The sequence below is a fragment of the Felis catus genome, chromosome D1 (assembly GCF_018350175.1).
Source record: "Felis catus isolate Fca126 chromosome D1, F.catus_Fca126_mat1.0, whole genome shotgun sequence".
Taxonomy (NCBI): Eukaryota; Metazoa; Chordata; class Mammalia; order Carnivora; family Felidae; genus Felis; species Felis catus.
Window position 1 is genome coordinate 88071470 of NC_058377.1, and position 20863 is coordinate 88092332.

A 20863-nucleotide genomic window follows, 5' to 3' on the forward strand; every position below is an offset into this window, starting at 1 on the left:
CAGTCGTGCTCTTGTTCTGATCTGCTGTCTCCCTGTGCCCTGCGGCTCCCTGGCTGCGTCAGCCTCGAGCTTTGGTTACTGATCCTCCTCAGATTTTCATAGAACTTAAAAGGACTGGTCTTCCGTGAGTCCAAAGACCCTTTCCTCAGCGAAAGGTGTGTAATCCAGCTTCCTGGAAGGGGAACTTCTGGACCAAGAGGATTAAATGTACACCTCCCAGGACTCACACCCACAGCAAGGAGAGCAAATTCGGCCTGGACTGGTGACCCCTGCACCTTGCCTACATAGGTTTAGGGGTCTTTCGTCTCCTGGATCCACAGGTTCCTGTCCACAGACGCCCTGTTAGGCCAGCAGGAGAGTTCACTGAGAGGGGCAACGAGAATTTTTGATCTGCTTGTTTTTCAGGTGAGTGCCCGAGCCTATCTTCCAAAGGGTTTTCTTAGGAGAGTGACTTTTTTTTTATATGAAATTTATTGTCAAATTGATTTCCATACAACACCCAGTGCTCATCCCAAAAGATGCCCTCTTCAATACCCATCACCTCCCCTCCCCTCCCTCCCACCCCCCATCCACCCTCAGTTATCAGTTTTTAAGAGTCTCTTATGCTTTGGCTCTCTCCCACTCTAACCTCTTTTTTTTTTTCCTTCCCCTCCTCCATGGGTTTCTGTAAGTTTCTCAGAGAGTGACTTAAAATCAAAGTCGGAATCCCAAGTGGTCAGAGCTGGATGGTTTCTTAAAACTATTGTCTTAAGCCATGTCTTCCCATGCGTATGGGGGCCCAGATCGGCCGAGCCCTTGCATAGCACCTCCCACCCTGAAGCCTGGCTTATGCTCTGCTCCAGGATGCAGGGAGAGGTGCTCTGAGGTCAGACCTCCGGGCTGCAACACTGTTCTGCCCTGAGCCCCACTGTGACCTTGGGCACGCCACTTTCCCTCCACCTGCTGTCCGGGCCCACATCTGTGAGACGCAAGTGGTAATGACCATTCCCACCTCATGCACCGTTGTGAGGAGCGAGTGGAGCTGAGTGTGAAGAGTGGACGGTGGGGCCTGGTGTATGGCAAGTGCTCTAGAAGTCTCTGGGTTGTGTGGCCTGCATCTGCATAACCAGGGGAGCTGCTCAGTGACATGCAAGCTTAGTAAGACTTAGTAAGACTGGCTTTGTTCTAAAACAACCTAAGCTGAAGAGCCCCACTTGGGGGGCAGGAGATGATGCACTTTGTGGTCAGACCTGTCCGTTTCTGTGGCTTCCAACAAGGTCATTCTTCTCGGAGACAGCCTTCCCCTTTGCACACAAAGAGGAAGTGAACATTGTGCCTTGCCCCTTTTATTTGCAAAGGGTATGTTCTTAAACAGGTCCCTGCACTTTGAGATTGTGATCTTGGGTTCCCCTCCAAACTTGAAAAAGCACACCTCCCCCAGACCTCACCATCTGGCCCCCAGACAGTGACATCTGTAAAGCTAGGCTGTCTCAGGAAATCTCATTGGTGAAATGAATTCAGATAGGCTGGCTAGGAATGCTGTCACCAGGACGGGAACGGGGCTGAAGAAGCCTGAACAAAGAAGATTCCTAAATGGTCTCCATCCTCCTGAACTGGGAGGGGGTTAATGCTGGCCTAGTGCTTCCACTGCTCATCTGGCCCCGGCAGTCCCCAAGGACTCCAGAGTGACCGGGAGGTGGACACAAAGGCATTGTTGAGATGGGGGTGGGGAGGGGAGAAAATAAGTGATCGTCACCTTGGAAAAATGTAGACTCATTATCTGAGGGCCTTTAACACCAGCAACCAGTTTGCAGGCCTGGAGGAGGGGCGGGGCTGCAATCCCTCTGGCCTGAATGGGAGGGTCAGACATCAGCCTTGGAAGAAGCGGATGCCCCTTTCTGTAAACAGGTTGGTTAAAGGAGAAACGTCCTGTGGAGTTTGCAGTGGGTGGGGTGGCAGGAAAGGGAAGGCCTGAGGGTCTCCTACGGGGCTGTAGGTGGTTCAGCTGAGGAAAAAGTTTCCATGCTCTTGGTGTCTGGCTGTCATTGGGCAATGAGCAGAGAGCAAAGGAAAGGGAAGAGCAGGAGCAGGGATGCGGGGGACCCTCACGCCTGGAGGAGTTTCCTGTGGGGACGAGGCCCAGGCTCCAGATGCCGAGTGCCAGCCTCTTCTTGCCTGCGGGGCGGCTGGAGAATGCAGTCCCACTGTACAGAACTGACGCTCTCGGCCCCTTGTTTCCCAGGGACTCCGTGAAGAAGTTCACCTTCCTCTCCTCCAGCCTGCCTTTGGCTGCTGTTAGCTGAAGCGGACAGCTGGAGGAGAGAGGCCCCCGTGCTCTGGAGCGGTGGCCCCGAGGAGGCGGCCCAGCCACCAGGGGTAAGGTCACTTCTAGCCCCGATTTCTGTGATTGAAGTGCTTCCTTAGTGTGCTCTGCTACACGTAGGCTCAAAGGGGACCCATCCCTCCCTAACGTGGCCTTCTCTTTGACCTGCCCCCGAAAGAGAAAATGGCTGAGCTCCCTGGGTACTTGACGGAGGTGCATCCTACAGGGGGGGAAGGAGGGGAGAGACTTGTGGGGAAGGTGGACACAGACACCTGAAGGGTAGTTACTGCAGATGGCAAGTGCCGGGCAGGGACAACCCCCGTCCTCCCTCCCAAGGGCCTCTGCCCAGAATGATGGCGCCAAGGGGTGCACCTCCTCCCTGTGGCCCCCAGAGGGCGCTGTGGGCCCACGCAGTCCTCTCACCACCGGTGCCAGGGCCCCACACCGCAAAGCTGGTCATCAGGCCTTTCGCAGACCAACCCCAAGTGACCCCATGAGGTCTTCATGTTGTCTCCCAACTCCTGAGTTCTGGCCTGTTACTGAACCACAGCACTTGGGTCCATGTTTCTAGTGACCTTAGAAATTTTTTTTTCCTGCGTCAGGTACCATTTTTAAAAAACCTTTATTTCTGCCTGGACTTTGTACCTAAAACAAACTACAGCTGGTCCCAGAAGACCTCTGGACCCCAGTCGCCAGCTTACTGTTCTCCCTCTATTACCAGGTGGAAAACACCCTGCCTCCACCTTGCTGGGCCACACAGACTTAGACTGTCCAAAGTTTGCAAACAACTGTTAACCCCAGCAGCTCCCACGTGAGGGCCGTGGGGGTGGTGTGGGCTCAGGGGAGACCAGAAAAGCCCCTGCAGCCATCGTATTCCTGTCTGTGGGCTCCCTTCCCTCCACACAAACACCTTTTCCGTCCTGATCAATGGCACATGTACTCAACACACGGGAATGATTTTCTCTTATCAGCTACTTCATTTGATGGAAGAGAACACCAGAGCCCGGTGTTGGGGGACGGATGGAGGCTCAGGTCCTGGGTGAGGTGAGTAGGGGGTAGCCTCAACCCAGCTTTTGGCAGGAAGCCTGAGTAACCAGAGAATTAGCTCTGGGTTCTCTTCCTGGTCCTAAATGGGCTCTTCTCCAGCTCTGAGCAACCCTCTATCAGGAGTGATGAGGCCAAGGTCATTGTTAACAAGTGTTTATTGTTAATAAAACCATGGTACATTTACAATAAGTGACAACATTAATGTATAGTTACAGTATCATACAATATTACAGCAATAAAATAACGCCTATTCCTTTGTACATCCAGCTCAAGCAGCTAGTCGAAAATATTTTCCAAGATTGCAAGCCCCCAGGGGCTTTTCAAGGTAACCAAAGTAACACCTCCTTAAGTGCCCAGGTCTTTTGGTGAATAAATAGTTTCTAAGGTGCAGCCAGACAGCCTGAAGAAGGCTACACCCGGAGCAAGCTGTCCGGAATGCTCCCCCAGTGTCTGGTCCATAAATATGACAAGTGTCCAGCCCGATACTGCCCCTCCACCTAGGGAAGCCCGGGGCCTACAGCAGGCCCGGAGCAGGTAGGTGAGAAGCAGCAGGCCTTCTCCCGCCCCTTCCCTCCCACCACTGCCCCACCCTTTCTACCCCCAGGACTGCAGTTCCCAGTGAGAGGTGCCCCCTCTCCAGCCCAAGTCGGAGGACTCAGCCAGGGGTACATTTAGGGGTCTGCTTCCTGAGCCCACAGAGGCAGCCTAAATCTAGGCTTGGGGTTTCAGAATGGGCCCCTAAAAACAGCAGCAGCATGGGCTGAGGCCCCCGGACTCCTCCATGCCACCCTGTGCTTAGACTGAAAGCTCTGAAGGCATCAGTTGGGGAACTGCTCTACCACTAACCGAGGTTTGTGGTCCCCAAAGGAGGGCCTCTGTCGGCCTAGACACCAAAGAGAATAGGACTGAGTGACCCTCTGTGCGGGGATCTTCAGGCCCCCTGGAGACTCACATCAAGCCTTTGAAGGCACAGCCTTGAGGAATAAGTTCAGGGATTTGGACAGCCTTTCTGACGTGATGTTGAGAAAAAAATACCAGCTTCTGCATGAAGCGGCCTGAGGCCCAGAGTATACATTCTCTACATTCATCAGGATGCCTGTACCTCCAGGAGCCCCAGCTAGGACCGTCCAAGCTTATGGAGGCATGGGGACTGCGGGTAGTTAGCTTCTGACCGTGCCTTCCAGGCCCTATTTCAAGCGGGAAGAATCAGGATCAGCCATAGATCTCCAGGAGGGGAACACAAGAGGGTGAGTACACGGCAGCCCTAAAGGTGCAACCGGTATGGGGGTTGCAGGTGGGGGAAGGGCCACCTTTTGACCTTGTCTGCCCATAGCTAGTCAAGCAGACACAGCTCGGGGCAGAGGGTTGAAGGTGGGGCTGCCCAGTGACAGGAGGGCTCAGAGCACATCTACCTGCGCAAGGACAGATCACCACCAGAGGGGAGGTCTGGGGAAAGAGGGGGAAACTGAGTCCCATAAGCCTGGCTCCAGGAGGGCCTCAGCCAGCGCCCCGGCCCCCTCCATGGGGCAACGACCCATCCACAGACCCTGGCTACATACTCGTTCAGATGGCCCGGAAGCACTTGCTCCCAGCCTTTCACACCCGCTGGGATGCCTGGAGACAGAGCCCTGGCCCAGAGGGGGCTGGGTGTGCCGACCTGCTGTGCGCCCAGCCCCCTCACACCCGGGAGGTGATGTAGACGGAGTGCACGCGCTCGGCCAGGGTACTCTGCAGGTCCTGCAGTGGGTCCAGGCCCTGCACTTTGCTGTTGCGGCCGTAGATGAGCTGCCGGAAGGAGTCCTGCTCAAGCAGGGCCTTCATGTGCTTGAGGAAGAAGCCTTCACAGAACAGGGCCAGTTCAGGGGCATTGTGGATCTGTGGGGGGCGGGGGGGGGGGTGAGACCCACAACCTTAGCATGACCCCGGCACAGCCCCACCCGAAACCACCCTCCACCCTCCCCCAAATATTACCCATGGGCCAAGGCCCAGCACAGGCCTTGCCCCCCCCCCCCCCCCCCCCCCCGACCTGGACTCCATCCATAGCATCACCTCCAGGTTGGACTAATCTGGGCTCAAATCCCAGCTGTGTCACTAGAAACATCACTTGTTCTTGGCCCCAGCGTTTTCTTTGCCTACTTCCCACTGTTGCCATCATTGAATGGCGGTCATCCTTGCTGGGGCAGAAGCTCCCTTACTAATGGCAGGGTCAGGGAGACGGCACGAGGCCCGGCATCTGAGCAACTGAGCCGGTAGGTGCTCAGTAACTATTTTAACTCCAGAAATATCAAGTGTCCGCTCCGAGCCAGGCAGTGGGCACCAGGTTCTGGGGTCCAGGTCTCTGCAGTGTGCTCTTAGAGCTGATGTTCTCCTTCGGGGAGACAGAAACCAGAGGACCAAGCAAAGTAACGGCAGATGGAGGTCAGTGCTGTGAGGAAGCACGGGCAGGTGATGGCCGTGTGGCAGGGGCCTTATGGGAGACGGGGGGGGGGGGGGGGGGGGGGATCAGCGGGCTTTGTGAGGTGCTCCGGAAGGTGCTTTCCTGGAGGTGGGGATGGTTATCACAAGAGACCGGGGGGAGGCAGGAGCGGAGAACGAGCCAGGGCACTGGGTGAAGGGAGAGGTGGGTGGGGTGCTAGGGGCTTGGTGAAGCATGATATTTAGTCTGCAAGCGGAGGAAGCTTTGGGGGAGGGGAGGCGTTAAGTAGAGGAGTGACATGGTCCTAACGCTTTTCAAAAAGCCTGTGGGCTACGGGGTGAAAGCCAAAAAGGGAGAGGCTGGGCCAGTGCCATGGTCCAGAGAGGGGGCGGGAGAGGCCCAGCGGACAGACTGTCGATGTGTTCACAAGAGCTGACCTAAATGAGGGCAACTAAAAAAGATTTACATATATATAAAGTATATAAGATTCTCATGTTTTGAGTCTAGGCACCTGAGCAGAGGGCCATGCTGTTGCTAAGGAAGGGGAAGATTCAGGAGGACGGGTTGGGGAAGAATCAGGTCAGAACCTGGGGAAGTGATGGGCTCAGAGAAGCTCAGCCTTTTGCCCCAGGCACCCCCAGCCTGGTGGGGCACAGCTAGAATGTGAACTGGGATCCGCTTGGCTGGAAAGCTCTTCCCCGAGCTACACGCTGCTGAACAGCGATGACCCCAGACTCCAGAGAGCATGCCTGCCCCCCTCCAGTCCTCACGCTGCCCCGCAAGTACTGCCCCGCTGCCTCTGTTTCTTAGCCAGGCCCCAGCGGGTCCTCACCTTGGCGTACTTGTACGTGTTCACGGCGCTCTCCACGCTGAGGGTCTGGGAGCACAGGATCTCGCAGTGCCTCTGTAGGGCATCCAGCTGGAACAAGCTGGCGGCTGACAGCAGCTGTGGGGGGGCGTGGAGGGAGGCAAAAGGCGGCCTTGGATGGGGGCAGCCAGGCCTGTGGCCCAGGCATCACGGAACAGAAAGCTGCTTCGTGCAGCGGGCCCTGTGTTCTAATCCTCGGGGCCCTGCCTGCCTCAGCAGGTCAGTTCTGAGGACGGATTTATTTCTGTTCTAGAGCACCTCGGTATTTGCTGGGACACCTTGGAAGGCACAGGATGGGTGACAGACACTGGTTGGGATTCCTGACCTCACAGAAGATCTTCAATCATAAGCTGCATGCTTTGTCTACACCATCTTCCACCCAGGCGCCTGGCCGGCAGGGGCTCTGTTTTCTAAGTGCGAGGAGGTGAGTGGGAGGCCCTGCTGCCTGCCTTTGATCCTCCTGGGCCCATTATCCCTACTGGGGAGCCCTTCCAGCCCCCACCCCAGGCATGGCCCAGGAGGCGGTGGGCACCCAGTTCCCTGTCACAAGAAGAGAAAGGACCAGCAGGGAATCAGAAGGTCCTCGAAGAGGCCACCTCCCCTCCTTGGCTCTCCAATGCCATGTCTCTGAGCGCGGGGTTGAGAGCCAGCAGCCGGGCATTGGGCGCATAGGCTCCCACGCCCTTCCCAGCCCCGGGACCTCACCTCCAGGATGTCGGAGGCCGGGATGTCCATGGCTTCTGTTCCTCCGTAGTACAAATACTGCATCATCATCTGCAGTGGGAAGAGGCCCCGCATGAACACCAAATGGCCCCGCAGCACCCACGTCCTCTGGCTTCACCAGAGTGCCGCTCTCCGCCCTGGGCCTGGCTGCGCCCTCCACCCTCTCCATGTGGATGCGTGCACATCCCCACTCACTGAAGCGGATATTTTGTGCAGTCTCTACAGGTCAGCCCCGAGACTCTCCCTCTTGATTTCCTGTATATACGACAAGCTTCCCTCTACGGGATGGTTTCACCCTGAACCTCATGACAGCCCCGTGAGCCCAGAAGGGAAGGTGCTGTTCACAGATGGGGAAACCGAGGCCCCAGGAGGCAAGGCAGCATGGCTCAAGTCACTCAGGTCTTCTGACTCCCACACCAGACTCTAAGCAGCACAATGCTCATTTCTCTTCTTACCTAAATTCTAAATAGGGGCCTACCCTCAGAAGCTGCTTCCAACTTTCCCGGCTGTGCTAGAACTCCAGCGTGGAGGTGAGAGCCAGACCCTGTCTGCCCCCTGGATTTGTTCCCTTGGACAGCAAGCTCAGAGCTGGGGTCGGGTCTGGTCCAGAGGTCACCTCGTTGCCTGGCCCGGACCTGGGGCTTGTGGGAACAGAGGGCCTGGGATATCAAATGAGGGACTGGGGAACTACATTTAATTTCACTGGGGAACTACATTTAATTTCACTGTGGTCTGTCACAAACTGCCATCACACTGGAGCCTGGGAGGTTCCCAGTTGGAAAAAGAAAAATGATTCTCCCCGGTTGGCTGCAGAAACAGCCCCAGCAAGGAGCTGGCAAGTGTGTAAGTAAACACGGCTCCGGCCGGCACAGTCGGGCTCTGTTAGGAGCCGGCCCCCGGGCTGGAAGAGGCACCAGAGGGTCTAGGAAGCAGCCCAACCCTGGGGGAGAAGAGTGGGGAGATGGCCAGTCTGTCCAGGCCTGAGGTCAGTCCCTGGAGACTGTCCCTCCCCACAGAGCGAGGGGCGGGGAGGCTCCCTCGGTCCAGCAGCCCCTGCTGGAGCACAGATGGAGGTGTCTGTCCCTCCAGGAGGTGTGCGCCTCAGGTGCCGTCCCCTGTGCTGGGCACAGAGTGGCTGTTTGGGACGCCGGCAGGACTGCCTTGGATGATCCAGCGCTGGGAGTGGAGCAGGCGGGGGGGTGGGGGGTAGGATCTCCTAGGCTTGTTTGCTAAGGGGTGGCCTCAGGACAGCCCCTCAGCAAGAAGCGGCCGTGAGATGGGCCGGAATCCTGCAGCTCTCCTTCCCAGGCCCCACGGCTCGGGAGCTGGTTCGACAAGGCCCAGCCACCTGTGGATCTCCCTGAAGTCCCTTAAATGGATATTAGTCTGTGGAAGCCAGAGCTAAACCGCTCCCTGGGAACCTTGCTGCGGGAAGCGGGTGGCCAGCAGGCAGAGATGGGTTGATTGTGCGCAGCCCGGCAGCCCGAGGGTCCAGACAGGCTGCTCTGGGAAAGGCCCCAGGCAGCGTCAGCTGCAGAGGGGGTGGCAGGGTCTCCTTCCGTCCTGGACAGGACCCCAGGAACCTGACTCCAGGAGGCTGCAGATACTGCCGGGACAAGACTGGGGTCAGAAGCCAGGTAAGACCAGCCGGTCCTCAAAGGCCCGGGTGGGGTCGTCGGCAGTGACCTTGGCAAGATCTAGGCTGGCCCTAACATTATAGCCGCTGACCACATCTAGCTTTTAAGTATCTGGAATAAGACTGGTCTGAATTGAGATGTCAAAAACACACTGCATTTCAAATGCTTATGTTTTACATTCGTGGTATGAAAATACAGTTGCTAATTTTTATATTGATCACATGTAATATTTTGGCTACCATGGGTTTAATATATTATTAATTTCACTCCATCTCCTGCTTTTTTATGTGGCTACTAGGAAATGTTAAATTACATATGTGTCTTGCATTATCTTTCTCTTGGATGGCATAGCTCAGATCTCCTTGGGCCTGTTTCCTCCTCTGAAAAACAAACCTAATGAACCCCTTCCCCCACCTGCCCTCATTCCGTCCCAGTGCTGTGAAAGCCAGGGAGATACTGTGGGGCTGCCCTGAAACTTCCAGCTTTGTTAGGAAACCCCGGTCCCGGATCGAAGCCCGGAAAGCAGAGGTCAGCATCTGGATGCTCCATCTGAGATGGCACTCCCCCACGTGGCAGAATTCTATAGCCAGAGAGCCCACATTTCCCAGGCCTGCGTGTGCCACGGATGTTAGACCTGATGTCCCTATTTACCCTCCCAACAGCCCCGAGAGGTCGTCAAGGGCTGCTAAGGCTGCTCCGACACGGATGTCCTCCCAGGGAGCGAGAACCCCTCCGGGCTGGGCAGCCACACGGCAGTGGGCACCGTGTCCACACACGTGCCCTCCCCCTACTCTGGCCCCGGCCCTGCTGCCTCTCCCGCATTGCCCTCCCATGTCTGGTCCTGACCCCACCTCATGCCCGGACTTTGGGCTTTTTAGCCAAAGCAGTGTCTAGAGCTGCCCCTTTTCCACGTGAGTTTGGAGCAAGGGATGGAAAAGAGGGAAGGAGACACCCTCCCCTCCCCAACTGTGCTGCCTGTGCCAGACCCTGGGCCTCACCTCCACCTTGTTGGTCACCAGGTCCTGTCCACCTCCCCTCACTGCACGGCCACCAGCCGCTCACCATCATCACACAGCTGGATTTCTCAATAGCCTCCTAACTGGTCCCCTGGAGTAGTCATGACCCCTCTGGTCCCTTCCTCACCCTCCGAGTGAGCTTTGTAAATGCGAACTTGACCATTCCACACACATAACCTAAGGTTTGAATCCTGGCTCTATCACTTCCCAGCTGTGTGACCTTGGGTAAGTTACTCAACTTCTCTGTCTCTGACTCTTCATCTATCAAGAGGTGATAATACACCTACACCTCCTAGGACGGTGCTGTGCTATGAAGCTTAACTGATGAACACAGTCAAAGCACTTGGAGCCATGCCTGGCTAAGTGAGAGCGATGGTGCTATAGGTTAAAGGTCAACCCCTTCATGTGATGGCACCCTGTGGCAGCTTCAGACTCGTTTCTGGATGTTCTTCTGAACCACTAACCAGACTGGATCAGAGGACATTTCTTGAACACACTGTGGTCTCTGCTTCTGTGTGCACAGTTCCCCCTGCCTGGGGCTCCCGATGGCTGGCTAGCTGCCCCAGTCCCTGACAGCCTCTGCAGATTTGGGTTAGATGCCCCTTTTCTGTGCTCCCAGTGCTCCCCGTGCATACAGATCACTCTCTGATCGCTCTCTTGTAGTCCTGTCTCCTGGTGGAGGGGGCCCGGTCCTGTTTAGTGCCATCCCCACAGTGCCCACAGATGACGAAATGCCAAGTAAGTGGGTGAAGACAGCAGGAGGAGGAACGAGGCCGTTTTAGATGGTGGCTCCCTGTGCTTCCGTGAGACTCTGACCTCTCCCACTAGGTCACAGAGCTCTCCTGTGCAAGGCCAGGGTCCGGACCCACATACCAGCTGTCCCTGGTCTCGGTCTCAGCCCCTGGGGGTCATCCGGGCAGCCCTGAGCCCCCCCCCCCCCCCCCCCCCCCCCAGCCTGGAGACCTGTAGTCGCCACTTTCCCAAAAGGAGCTCTCCGCCAGGGCTCCTCCCTCCAGACTCTCTGGCCCCGACTGGCAGCCAGCCCGTGGAGTTTCCGTCACACTACCTCTGATGTTCTCCAAAGTTAGGGACTGAAAGACCCGACCTGGGTCCTCCGCAACCAGGACAGGCTCACCCGGCTTTTTCTGCCTGGCCTTCCTGGTTGGGGGTCTGAGGCCTGGGAGGGGAGGAGCAGCCCACACCATGCTTCCCAGAGTGAGCACAACCCCCGCGTCCCGCCTGCAGGAGGCAGGGGGCTGACGCCACAGGGAGGTCTGTGCTGTGCTGCGGGGAGCTCGCCCTGAGGCACAAGGGCTCATGCACGTGTGCCAGGCCTTACGTGTCTGTCAGTCTGCCCATGGAGTCGTTTGGTGGTCAGAGCTCAGGACTCATGAGTGAGGCTCTGAAGCCACAAGCCCACACAGGAATGGCTACCTCTGCCTGGGAAAGGCCCAGACACTCCCACCTGACCACTGATGTAGCGAACGCAGAAGGCACCGGGGATGGAGTGGAAGATGGCGGCCAATCCCAGCTGCCTCCCAGCCCAGGCGGACAAAGCCAAGGGGCCCTGGGGGTGGGGGGAGCTCCCCCCACCCCACCCCTGAGAAGCACAAGGCACAGAGAACCACACACCTGAAAAATGTGGTACTTCATGTCGCTGATCTCAATGGTTTTGCTGCCGTTGCCATCCTGTTCTGATTTATTGGTCATCAGCGTCTTGAACCTGGAGCGAAAGGGGAGAAACAAGGCGGGTCTTGAGCATGACTTTTACTCCATCATTCTGCAGCAATGGCGCCATCCATCACCTGGCTGGTCACTGGGAGACGGGACATTTTTAAAATTACTGCAGCGCTCCCAAAATGATTCTCGGCAAATGGCGTCTTACATCACCCTGGACTGACAGCCGGGCTGGGCCCCAGTGCGTCCCCACTGCCCCCCAGGGGTGACTGTGACGCCTGTGGCGGGAAAAGTGACTCTTCATTCCCAAACATTTATATTTTCTAGCGAAAGCAGGAACTCGAACAGGAATACAACCTCAGGGCTCCTCCTGGAGAGCTCTCGTCCCATCCCCTCTGTCCCTCTGTCCACACCGTCTTGTGCCCCCTGTGGGGCAGCGGGACTCCATGGTCGCGTGACCCATCTCCACAGGACAGGCTCCTCTGTCACCTGGTGTCTAACGAAGCCACTCCCACCCCTCTTCCCGATGCAGCCTACCTGTTAGAAGCCGTCACCAGCAGGACTTTATGCGCATAAAACAGCTTTCCTTCCACTAGGAAGGTCACATCTGACATCTCCTTGTTGTTCAGAAAGTGAGGATCTGTGCCCAAAAGGAGAGAAGGGAAATGACTAGGGCCCCCCCACTACCGGGTGCTGGCTAAGCATTCTGAGAGGTTGGGGGATACAAAGGGGAAGAACAGAGAAACTGAGGCCCAGGGCCTTGGCGCTAGGAATGGGGAACAAGAGACAAACAGGGAAAGATAAAGGAAGACAGACAAGGAGGGGGATCTGGAAAGCTCGGGTGGGCGGGGGCAGGCCTCACCTAGCCTGGCGGGCAGGGTCTTCCGGATCTCTGGAATGCTGGGGACCGGGCTGCTGCCATAGCAGTGCGTGAAGATGGCAGCCAGCTGCTGGGTGACGGAGTCGTTCTGCGGGGCAGGGGCAGAGAGAGGGCCTGTGAGCTCGCCCGCCATGGCCGTCTGTTTATAGCTACAGACACGTCAGGCTAATTTCAAAAGTCCAGGCCTGGATTAGAGCAGCCGCTGTCTTTTATTCCTCCTGGATCTGGCTTGGCAAGAGATGCCTGTTCCTCCATCACTGAATCCCCAGATTGCTTTCCTGGCCAGGCTCCAGCCCCGACAAATCCACGGCCTGTGGCCTCGGCAGCCAGGCAGTGGGAGTCTGGGTGTGGGGGGTGCGGGAGGGTGCCGGTGTCTGTCTGCTGTGTGTCGGTCTGTGTGTCTGCGGTCTGGGCCGGGCCCTGGAACCCGGCAGGCTCAGGGTGGGGACCTGCCCAATGTCACTCACTTTGCTGGTCTTGAGGATGTCGAACATGAGCTGTAAGCCCTCGGTCACCAGCTCCTCGTTGTATTCCTCCTCCTTGATGGAGCTGAAGTCCCGCAGGAGGCTCTGCACCACCGAGTACCGCGACTGGGAGAAGGAGGTCCTCAGGGACTCGATCCAGACGTGCAGCTTCCAGGGGACGCCTGGGTGCAAGCAGGGGAAGGGCAGGCCTCAGCAGAGCGGGCCCTGGACAGACCCCCCCACCCCTGCTTTCTCGGCAGGCTCTCCCGCACCGTGCCCCCTCCGGTCCCCTAGCATCCCGCCCTGTCCCCTCATGCTGAGTGGCTCTCTCCGAAGCCGGCTGTAAAGAGCTTCCTTTTGGGCTGACAGGCTTGCTGAGGTCAGGGGGATTTCAGGTTCTCATCAGATGAGGGCGAGCCGGCCGGAGTGCCAGGAACCCACACGGCTCAGCCTGAGGCCACGCCAGTCCCACCGTCTCTGGGGCCCTGGAACTACTTACTGGGAAGACCTATTAATTATGAGGGATGGCCAGGTGGACTCGGATGCCTAGAAAATAGGCAGGACACATAGGCCCACGCCTATCTAGAAGGCTGAAATGAATCCTGACCTACCTCAGAGGGCTTTTACCAGCGCTCAGGTCACTGGCATTCAGTGGCACATAATTACTGTGTACCAGCTCCCTGGAGTGTGTCAGTGAGGCCATAAAGTAACTTAAAACTACTTTGTGAAGGTCATGACAAAAACTAGTAATTTTCCTGGTAATTAGAGACATAGCTTCTTACCCCCCAGCCTCATATGGATTTAAACAAAAAAGGACGGATGGCATTCCCTAGGGACACATGACTTAGGTGGCATTAGCATCCTCAGTTTGCTGACTGTAGATGGGAATGATACACCCATTTTACAGTGAAGAACACTGAGCCTGACCGGCCGCAAGAAGGTAGCATGGCCTCCTGCTCCCCTGGCCCAGTGCTAGGGGTCTGTGTGTCGTGGCCCCTGTGAGAGCAGGGACACCGCTGCCGTGCACCGAGCGCTCGTGGCGAGCCGGAGCCAGGCCCTGTGCCTCACGTGACATCACACTCTTAGATGAGGACCATCAGCGCCTGTGGAATGGCTGGGACCTCACCCAGGTCTGTCTGTCTGAGCGGCCTCCCTGGTGGAAGGACAGTCCCACAGACTTGCAGACCCGAGGAGTGGAGAGTTTGGCCGAGTGACAGGAGAACATCCAGGTGACCAGAAAAGTTGACTCAACCCCGGGGCCGCACATCCCAGGCCGTGACCAGGCCCTGGGGCGGGGAAGCTCTGACCAGGGAGGATGAAGGGCCTGAGGCGGGGCGATGCCCTCAAGACGCACCTCTGCTGAGGACTGAGGCTCTGGGCAGCTCCTGTCCTGGCCATCAGCCATCAGGCCTGCGTAGACCGGTCCCGCCCGGTGCCCTGCTGCCTTGTGGCCCATCTGCCCCTGTGGGCACCGCCCCCTTCCTGTCTGCCGCAGAGCAGGAGAGCGCGCGTGCGCGTGCGTGCACACGTGCGTGTACGTGCATGCCTGCGAGTTCTCACCCAGCGCCCTCAGCTCCATGGTGATGTCCACGTAGCCGTGCTCAGCACTGTAGTACATGGCCTCCTGCAGGGCCTTCGTGCGGGTCCGGCTCAGCCGCACGGGCCCCTCACTGCCGCTGCCCTGGCTGGACGCGTCACTCTCCTCCACACCTTCAGCCAGGATCTCCTCCAGGGACAGCACGTCCGCTTTGGCCTGCTGAGGCTGGGTCAGGAGCTTCCTCAGGACGTTCCTGCAGGCCAAGGGACAAAGGAGGGTGACGCCTGAGGTCCTCACCATGGACGGAACCACCTGAGGTGCCTTCCAGAGCCCCGGGGCCCATATGGGAGCCACGGGGCACCTGTGGGCACAAAGTGCTCACGATCTCCCCCTCCCAGGCGGGCTGGGCCAGGCCTCCAGCGCCCTCCATCTGCAGCCGCCCGAGGGAGGCAGGGAGGGCACCGGGGCCTCCCCTACCACTCCCCTACCATCCTGGTACTACTAAGTCATGGGCTTTGGGGCCAAGCAGGCCCCGCCATTTTGCCTGTGTGATCTCAGACAGCTTGTTCTATGTCTCTGTGCCCTGACCGCTCTGTCATCTACAGAACAGGGTACCAGCCTCACCCTCCTCCAGAATTAATGTCAGGCCAAGGTGATGGCATCACACGTAGAGCCTGATACATAGCGGTCCTCTGAGATAGCAGCCAATTTTACTCATGGGAAGTGTCTGAAACATAGGACATGCTCATATTCATTTGTTTTTCCTTCCTTCCATTAGGAAGAATGACCTAAAGTCAAGACGCCTGTTATACAGAATTCAGTGTGTAGAACGTTAGGCTTGACGTAACGTGTTCTCATGTACTGTTGCACTTAACCCCGTGAGATCCCATGGACGCTGCCATTCATGTGTGATGAATACAACTTGCTCAAGGTCACCCTGGGCAGGAGTACAGACTCAAACCCAGACTTCTGGTTCCATGTCCCAGGCTCATTCTGTCACATCCTGTGGCCTGGGATGGCTGCAGCATGGGCAGGTCCAAAGGTCACCTGGGGGCTGAGCCTCCTTCCGGCGGCAGCCCAGCCCAGCCCAGCCCCCACCCCATTCTGTGCCGGAGGTCATGTTGTGCCATGCAGAGACCCCTCTGAGAGACTCGGGGTCATCCGGCGGTAGCTTTGCTCACCAAGTTTACAGAGCACCCACTTTGTGCCGTGCACGGGTACGTAAAGGTGAGCCAGCCATGCCTGTCCCCGATCCGTGTTCCAGAGAGAGAGAGTGGGTAGCAGGTGAGTGGACAGACGGTCTCCACGCAGGGTGAAGAGGTTTTGAGAAGGGCGTTGGAGAACAGGAAGTAGTTGTCCCGGCTGCCCCTCCCTTCTGGCCCCTCCCCTGCCTTCTAATAACCTCCTCTCTGTCTGACTTTGCCCCCCAGAGCTGCCGGATGGTTCTGGGCTCAGCCCGCTGCCTCCCCGCCACAGCCCTGGGCAGGCCTGGCCCCCGCAAAGCAAGATCCGCCATCTGCTCTGGCAGCGGGGTGTGATTTCCCACACGGCCGCCAGGAGCTTCTTCGAGGCTGAGCCATATGCTGTGCGAAGGCCCCGGGGGGCCAGGAGGCCACTGTGGGCCCGGAGAAGAACCACTGAGCACAGGAAAGGACGTGGCCCCGAGATGGGTCAGTACTGGAGTCTATAGGAAATGGGAGAGCCTGCCCTGGGTGTTGGGAGACCCAGGCTGCAGTCCCGGTCTGCCGGGAACGAGCTGGGGGGCCTCTCCCAGCAAGGGGACCTCTCTGCCACCCCGTGTCTCTGGGCCTCCAACATCTGAGGCCTCTCTGCTGATCGAGGACCTGCTCGTCTTTCTGGGTGGCTTACATGCACAACTCCCATCTGGAAAGATCTCTAGCTCTTTTGCTGCCCCTGGGGGAGCCTGTTTCGTGCTCCCACATCGCACGGGGCGGGAACCCCAGGTGGGTACCTGTGGCCATGGGCGGCTGAGTGGCTGAAGCAGTTCATATCCTCATGGAGGGAGGAGGCCATGCCATTGGCTTCCAGCATGCTGAGTAGGGGATCAGCGCCTCGGCTCAGCAGCAAGCTGACCAGCTCGTAGTTCCCTGGAAGACAAGGCCGACGAAGGATGCTACCACTGCCCACAGCACCGCGCCTGTCTGCTGGCCCCCGCCTGGGTGCCGAGCTCTAGAGAAACACTGATGAATGGGGCCAGGGGGAGGCCTCAGACGGAGGGGTTTCAAGGCTCGCCCCAGGGATCTGGGCACGGGGCCGCAAGTCCAGCTACGGGCCGAGCCAGCTGTATACCTACCAGCTGCAGAGGCTAGCTGCAGCGGTGTCTCCGTGTAGCTGTCCTCACCGCCAGTCACTGCTGAGCCCTCCACGTGGGCACCGGCATCCAGTAGCAACTGCAGGGCACAGGACAGGACACGTCAGTGTAGCAGGGAGTATCTGTGAGAAGGGCCTCGACGAGTTCTCTCTAGGCATGTGACCGAGACCCTACTCCCCCTGGGCAGCCGAGGAACTGGAACTTTAGAACTTGGAGTTAGCCTCAGGGCTCCATGTTTCTAGAATCTTCACCTCTGTTCTTGTGACTTTGGACCAAGCCCCTAAGCCGTGGGGACATCTGAACTGTTTCTCGCTTTTAAATGCTTTCCTGGGGAGGGACGCCTGGGTGGTTCAGTCAGTTAAAGGTCTAACTTTGGCTCAGGTCACGATCTCGTGGTTCACAAGTTCGAGTCTCATGGTGGGCTCAGAGCCTGGAGCCTGCTTCAGATTCTGTGTCTCCCTCCCTCCTTGCCCCTCCTTGGCTCGTGCGCGCGCGCGCTCTCTCTCTCTCTCTCTCTCTCAAAAATAAATGTTAAAAAAAATTAAGATTAAAAAAAATGCTTTCCTATGACTTAATTGTGGTGACCTTTCTAAAAAATTATGCAAATGAACAGAGTGGAAAGTATCATCCCAATCCAGCAGGGGAAACTGAGGTGGGGGAACTGAGGTTCTGGGAGGCAGCAGAAGTAGTGGGAAAGGCACAGGTATTAGGCCCAGAATGAGCCGAGTGCCAGTGCCGGCCACCAACCAGTCAGGGACCTGGGGCACAAACCTCAACCCTTCTGGGCCTCAGCCTTCCTCATCTGGAAAACGGCAAGAGGCCGTTGACACGCAATGGCACTCAACCCACCGCGGGGATCCGATAACCAGAAGGTTCTCACTGAGAGGTCTGGCAAGCAACCCGGGGCTGAGAGGCGCAGGACTGGGGGGAAAGCTCGTCATCCAGGGCGCCTCTCTCCGTGCCGGCCAGGGCAAGATGGCCGGGGGCTGGCGGATACCCGGCAGTTCCAGCCGAGCCGGGCCGGCTTTGCCTCGGGGCAGGGGCGGTGTCTGCACTGCCCCAACAGGCCACCGCAGGCTGCGTCTCACCTTCCCTGACCTGACCGGCTGCCCCGGTGGGAGCACTTCCATCCTTCCCGGGTTTCTGGACACCAAACCCTCCTCGGAGCCTGCACCCGGCAGGCCAGCCTGCACGGCAGCTGTCTCACACCCGGAGACCGGGTACGAGGGGTCGAAGCTGCCCTCCACGCCTCCACTGCATCGCCTTTCCGGGTGGCTTACACGCACAACTCCCATCTGGAAAGCTCTCTAGCTCTTCTGCTGCCCCTGGGGGAGCCTGTTTCGTGCTCCCACATCGCACGGGGCGGGAACCCCAGGTGGGTACCTGTGGCCATGGGCGGCTGGGAGGCGGGGAATGGCCGTCAGCTGGAGGCTCTTGTCAGTCAGAACCCAGCTGTGGCTGCCGCCTGAGCCGGTGTGCCAAGGCGGGGGAGGTGGAGGCCTGCCCGATGGGGCGAAACTGGGCACCAATCCAGGCAAGTCCAGGGCACGGCCCTGCAGGCCGGTCTGGGCTAGGCTGGAAGCCTGCTCGGGTCGTTAGGACGGCAGTAACCAAAAAACAGGCAGGATAGGGCAGCGGGTCTGGTGAAGACCACTCACTGAGTCACTGCCACAGCCCAGGGCTGTGCTGACAACGATGAATAGCCTGGACATGACCTCGGCCCTCAGAGGACTTGCAATCTAGCAGACAGACGGACAGACAGACAGACAGACAGCAAGGTGTAACCCGAACTCCCAGGAAGGGGCGTGCAACCCTGTATACCCCAGTGGCCTGAGGAGCAAAGGAGTCTGGGAGTCGAGCGGCAGTGTGGCTGGTGTCCTACCCGGGGTGGGACGCCGCTCTGCTCTACTTCTGGGCCCGAACCCCATCCTCACACCGGCCACGGCTACCTTGGGCCGAGGTGGGCACCGTGTGGCGTAGCCCGGCTTGACCCCTGAGCTGTGCCCCTCTGAGTGCCCTCAGGAACTGGGAGACTGAAAGACTGGGCCTGTTAATGGGGATGGGCAGAGCCAGAAGGACGCCATGACACCGAGCCGGCTCTGGGGGACCATTCACGAGGGAGGAGAACGAGCTCGAGGTGGGGGTGGGGGGAGATGGCTGGAGGAGGGAAGACAGAGCACATCTGCAGCTTCCAGCACGCCCCGGGATTCCCTGACAGACCCGGAGATGCCGGCCAGGCCTGCTACTGCTCAGGCCTGGGTCTTACTTGCTGAGGCCACACATATCCTTGTACGAAAGCCCTCTGCCTGAGGCAAAGTGGGGGGCGGGGTGCGGCCCGCCCTGCTGACCCGGTGGCTGACTCTAAGCAGTACCTCTGCTCTCTCTGATTCCAGGTGGCCGCTCGCTTGGGCCAGGCAGGGGCTGCGTCTGGGGCCCGGAGCACCTGGCAGAGGCTCACCTGGACTACGGAGATGTGTCCGTGCAGCACAGCAAACGTCAGCGATGTCCAGTGCCGGCTGTCAGGGTGGATGGAGGGGTGCCTGGGAGAGTTGCTTGGAACCTGGAAAGTGCCACGGATGAGCGGTTTTTGTGGGCGAGTGACATTCCCGGGCAAGATACACATGCGCCTGAGCTAAGGGGGTATCCCGCAGGGATGGGGACTAGGAGCCAAGTCGAGTGCTTTCCGGGTTCAACCGGCAACGTCTGCCTGGAGCGCCATGTAGACAAGGCTCAAAAGGATGTTTAAGGGCGCCTGGGTGGCTCGGTCGGTTAAGCGTCCAATTTCGGCTCAGGTCATGATCTCGCGGCCCGTGAGTTCGAGCCCCGCGTCTGGCTCTGTGCTGACAGCTGGGAGCCTGGAGGCTGCTTCGGATTCTGTGTCTCCCTCTCTGTGTGCTCCTCCCTCACTCACACTCTCTCAAAAATGAATAAATGTTTAAAAAAAAGGATGTTTACTTAGCGCCGCTGGCCCTGGGCAGATCCACCGCAGGAAGGGCACCAGGCCGCAGAGGGAAGCAGAGCTAAATGCATCTGGGACGGTGGATGTGGTAGGGGCGGGAGGGGACGAGGCTGGTTAAGAGGGACTGGTGTTACGGTAGCAGAACCATGGCCATTCTCTCCACTCACCCCCCTGCTCTCAGACACAAAGCCCAAGTTTGAGGCAATGCCCTCTCTGCTGTTATCTCCGTACCCATTCCTCCAAGAACCATTTAGTCGGTTGTCCAAAACACTGCACCCAGTGTGGCTGATGGACACCTTGGGTGCTCCCTTGCTGGGCCAGCGGCCCGGCTGTGGCTCTTTGGGGCCTGCTCACCTGGATGTCCAAGTTCGCTCCCGCGTCAATCAACATCTGGACCATCGCTTCATCCCCAGCAGCGCAGGCATACATCAGCGGCGTCAGACCCTGTGTGAACCAGAGGCAGACGCTAAACCATCTGGAAACAGACACAGTGACACGTACTCCACAGGCCTCGGTCCCAGAAACCACCGTCCCGTCTCCTGCTTGACTCGGCTGCTCGTCCTGAGCAGTCCTGTGTCGTGGCCCAACCTCTGCCCTTTCCGGGCCCACTGGACACGCCACACGTGAAGGGTGAGCAGGGGACAGTTCCACAGGCACCGTGGGACACAGGGGTGAGGAGCCCGGGCCCCGCGGCCGGACTCGGGCACAAAGATCACCTCTGCCACGGCGAGCTGTAAACTTAGTCCAGGTTACTGGTCTCCCTCTGTGCCTCAGTTTCTTCATCTTTAAAAGGAGGATAATGACAGGATCTACCTCAGAGATTTGTGAACAATACGAGTTACTACGTGTAAAGTGCTCAGTACAGAGCAAGCTTACCTTAAGAGCTACCTGATTAAAAGAACACAACGAATGACCCCATCCCTGCTACTATGTCACGCTGCCATAGCCTAACCCGCCCCAGGCCCTGCGCGCCTCATCGCCGTGCGAAGTGATTCACATGCAGCG

The 20863-nt window shown here is 58.1% G+C and overlaps 1 protein-coding gene and 2 long non-coding RNA genes across 5 annotated transcripts in view; 2 read left to right on the forward strand and 1 right to left on the reverse strand.

Moving 5' to 3' along the window:
- Positions 1-572: 572 nt before the first annotated feature.
- On the forward strand, positions 573-3402 carry LOC109492088. The gene is made up of 3 exons (XR_002145815.3): positions 573-1887; positions 2222-2355; positions 3274-3402. It is a non-coding gene; the product is annotated as an uncharacterized LOC109492088 (long non-coding RNA).
- Positions 3403-3486: 84 nt separating this feature from the next.
- The window catches only part of ABTB2 (ankyrin repeat and BTB domain containing 2), a 174750-nt gene continuing 157373 nt past the window's right edge, over positions 3487-20863 (reverse strand). For both annotated transcript variants that reach the window (XM_003993156.5, XM_019812251.3), the window contains exons 6-17: positions 20213-20302; positions 19358-19459; positions 16882-16978; positions 16540-16675; positions 14591-14820; positions 13034-13212; positions 12549-12654; positions 12224-12326; positions 11642-11732; positions 7339-7407; positions 6598-6711; positions 3487-5224 (exon numbers count right to left, since the gene is read on the reverse strand). In XM_003993156.5, coding sequence (XP_003993205.1) covers positions 5027-5224; positions 6598-6711; positions 7339-7407; positions 11642-11732; positions 12224-12326; positions 12549-12654; positions 13034-13212; positions 14591-14820; positions 16540-16675; positions 16882-16978; positions 19358-19459; positions 20213-20302 — 1515 coding nt within the window. In that variant the 3' untranslated portion in view covers positions 3487-5026. The remainder of the gene's footprint in view (positions 5225-6597; positions 6712-7338; positions 7408-11641; positions 11733-12223; positions 12327-12548; positions 12655-13033; positions 13213-14590; positions 14821-16539; positions 16676-16881; positions 16979-19357; positions 19460-20212; positions 20303-20863) is intronic.
- Positions 6711-12297, forward strand: LOC109492087. 2 transcript variants are annotated; one of them, XR_002736307.2, is made up of 3 exons: positions 6711-7057; positions 7388-7581; positions 7827-12297. It is a non-coding gene; the product is annotated as an uncharacterized LOC109492087 (long non-coding RNA). The 2 variants fall into 2 exon arrangements; XR_006586501.1 differs by having other exon boundaries at positions 7388-12297.